Source organism: Coenobita brevimanus, chromosome 20 (assembly GCF_032717465.1).
Source record: "Coenobita brevimanus isolate Jiangsu-jjx chromosome 20, ASM3271746v2, whole genome shotgun sequence".
Taxonomy (NCBI): Eukaryota; Metazoa; Arthropoda; class Malacostraca; order Decapoda; family Coenobitidae; genus Coenobita; species Coenobita brevimanus.
Genome location: NC_136973.1, coordinates 6,265,001 through 6,267,500, shown reverse-complemented (window position 1 = coordinate 6,267,500; position 2,500 = coordinate 6,265,001). Strand labels below are relative to the sequence as shown.

Here is a 2,500-nt window from a genome sequence, read left to right as displayed (position 1 = left end):
TAATAATGAGAGAGAGAGAGAGAGAGAGAGAGAGAGAGAGAGAGAGAGAATGTTTCTGCACTGGATCTCAAACGATGTTATGCCTTGTAAACTGATAATGGTCTCTCTCTCTCTCTCTCTCATATTTCCTTTGTATCCCATGTTTACGTCCCTCTCTGTCTGTCTCCCACTCTCTAGTTGTCTGTCTGTCTACCGTATGTCTGTTTTTCTGTCAGTGTACCTGTCTTCATTTTTTTTTTTTTTTTTTTTCCCCGACTCTGAGCATAGACTTCACAGCCTGCTTTGAAGGCCCAGTAGTCCTCCTACGTACCGCACACCTCTACATGTCACCACTTCGGCGCTAACACCCACCGTCCATATTGAATACATGCTAGGGCTGTCTCATACAGGACTGGTGTATTGGTATTAGCGGGGGTATTTCCACGACATGTCGGCGGGTCTTCTGGTAGATCAGTAAAGTCTGATTTCTATGAAATTCAAATCCTTAAACTGTTCCCTGCCCCAGCGGGATTTGAACCCGGGTCCGTTAGGACTGCAGGCCACCTCTCTACCGATTGAGCCACCGCCTCCCCTGTCTTCATGTGTGTTTTTCTGTGTGTATACCTGTCATGTCTGTTTTTATATCTGTGTGTACCTATCTTCATGTCTGTTTTTCTGTCTGTGTGTACCTATCTTCATGTCTGTTTTTCTGTCTGTGTGTACCTGTCTTCATGTCTGTCTCTGGCTGTGTGTACGTTTATCTGATCGATCGCTTTTTGTCAGTAAAGTTTCATATGATTTTCTTTCCTTAATCCATGTCATGTGCGTGTATCCCATGTACGTAAAACTTCATGTGTGTAAGTCCCATGTGCGTGTATCTTATGTCCTTAAGGCTTTATATGTGCAAGTCTCATGTGCGTAAATCTTGTGTGCGTATATCTCATGTACGTATAGCTTTGTGTGCAAGTCTTATGTGCGTATACCTCATGTACGTAAAATCTTTGTGTGCAAGTCTCATGTGCGTAAATCTTGTGTGCGTAAACCTCATGTGCGTCAACTTCTCCCGATTTCCTGTACGACTTACGTGATGTCTTTGCGTGGGCGAATTATTGGGCTTGATCACTTGACTTTACGATTTTCTACTCCTTAGCTTCCCATAGATGTCTGATTTTATGAGAGAGAGAGAGAGAGAGAGAGAGAGAGAGAGAGTTGTAGTAGTAGTAGTAGGAGCGGTGGAGGTGGTGATGGTAGTAGTAGTAGTAGTAGTAGTAATAGTAGTAGCCACAAAGAATAAAGATAGCAAGGAAAGGGTACGAGAGAGAGAGAGAGAGAAGTAGTAGTACGATAGTAGTAGTAGTAGTCTCAAAGAATAAAGATAGCAAGGAAAGGGTACGAGAGAGAGAGAGAGAGAGAGAGAGAGAGAGAAGTAGTAGTACGATAGTAGTAATAGTAGTAGTAGTAGTAGTAGTAGTCACAAAGAATAAAGATAGCAAGGAAAGGGTACGAGAGAGAGAGAAGTAGTAGTACGATAGTAGTAGTAGTAGTCACAAAGAATAAAGATAGCAAGGAAAGGGTACGAGAGAGAGAGAGAGAGAGAGAGAGAGAGAGAGAGAGAATATCTTTACACCAACCCATTTCCTCTTTCGCAAATCTCATAAATTTTCGTTTTCTATGATCCTGTGTGACGTTGAGAGAGAGAGAGAGAGATTCACTGTTTTGCTTATGTCCTTTGGTGTGTTAAGAAATTATGATATTGTTATTATTATTTTTATTATTATTATTATTATTATTATTATTATTATTATTATTATTATTATCATCATCATCATCATCATTCTGTTTCTCATTATCACTATCATCATTCTGCTCATTATCGTCAGCGTTATTATCATCATCATTGTTACTACTACGTCTACTACTACTACTACTACAACAACTTCTACTACTACTACTGCTTCTACTACTACTACTACTTCTACCACTACTACTACTGCTACTACTACTACTACTACAACAACTTCTACTACTACTGCTACTACTGCTTCTACTACTACTTCTACCACTACTACTACTGCTACTACTACTACTACTACAACCATCACTACTGCTACGAATACTTCTGCTGCTATTATTATTATTATTATTATTATTACATTATTATTATTATTTTATCATCATATTACTATTAATGTTATTGTTGTTTATTTTGATGCTAGTTATTTTACTATGATATTCACGTACACTATTTTCACCTCCCCCCCCCCCCCCGACAGGAGAAGCGGCCATCGCGAGACATCGAGACCGAGACGCAGCAGGAGGAGGTGGTGGGTGTGGAGGGAGGCGTGGGTGGGGGCGGAGGGGGGTCATCCTGTTCGCTATCCTCGATCTCGGCCTCGCTGTCGGATAAGAGTGTCTCGATAGATACCATTGAGGAGGTGAAGAGCGACATTCCCTTCGCTGGTAAGTACGAAAATGGCCCTTGACACCTTTCCCTGAGCGATTTATTTTGTTTATTACACCT

The 2,500-nt window shown here is 41.0% G+C and overlaps 1 protein-coding gene across 1 annotated transcript in view; it reads left to right on the top strand.

Moving 5' to 3' along the window:
• LOC145391845 (uncharacterized) overlaps positions 1-2,500 on the top strand; it is a 225,188-nt gene that overhangs the window by 169,799 nt on the left and 52,889 nt on the right. Inside the window, exon 13 of the mRNA XM_080266333.1 lies at positions 2,253-2,439. Coding sequence (XP_080122459.1) covers positions 2,253-2,439 — 187 coding nt within the window. The remainder of the gene's footprint in view (positions 1-2,252; positions 2,440-2,500) is intronic.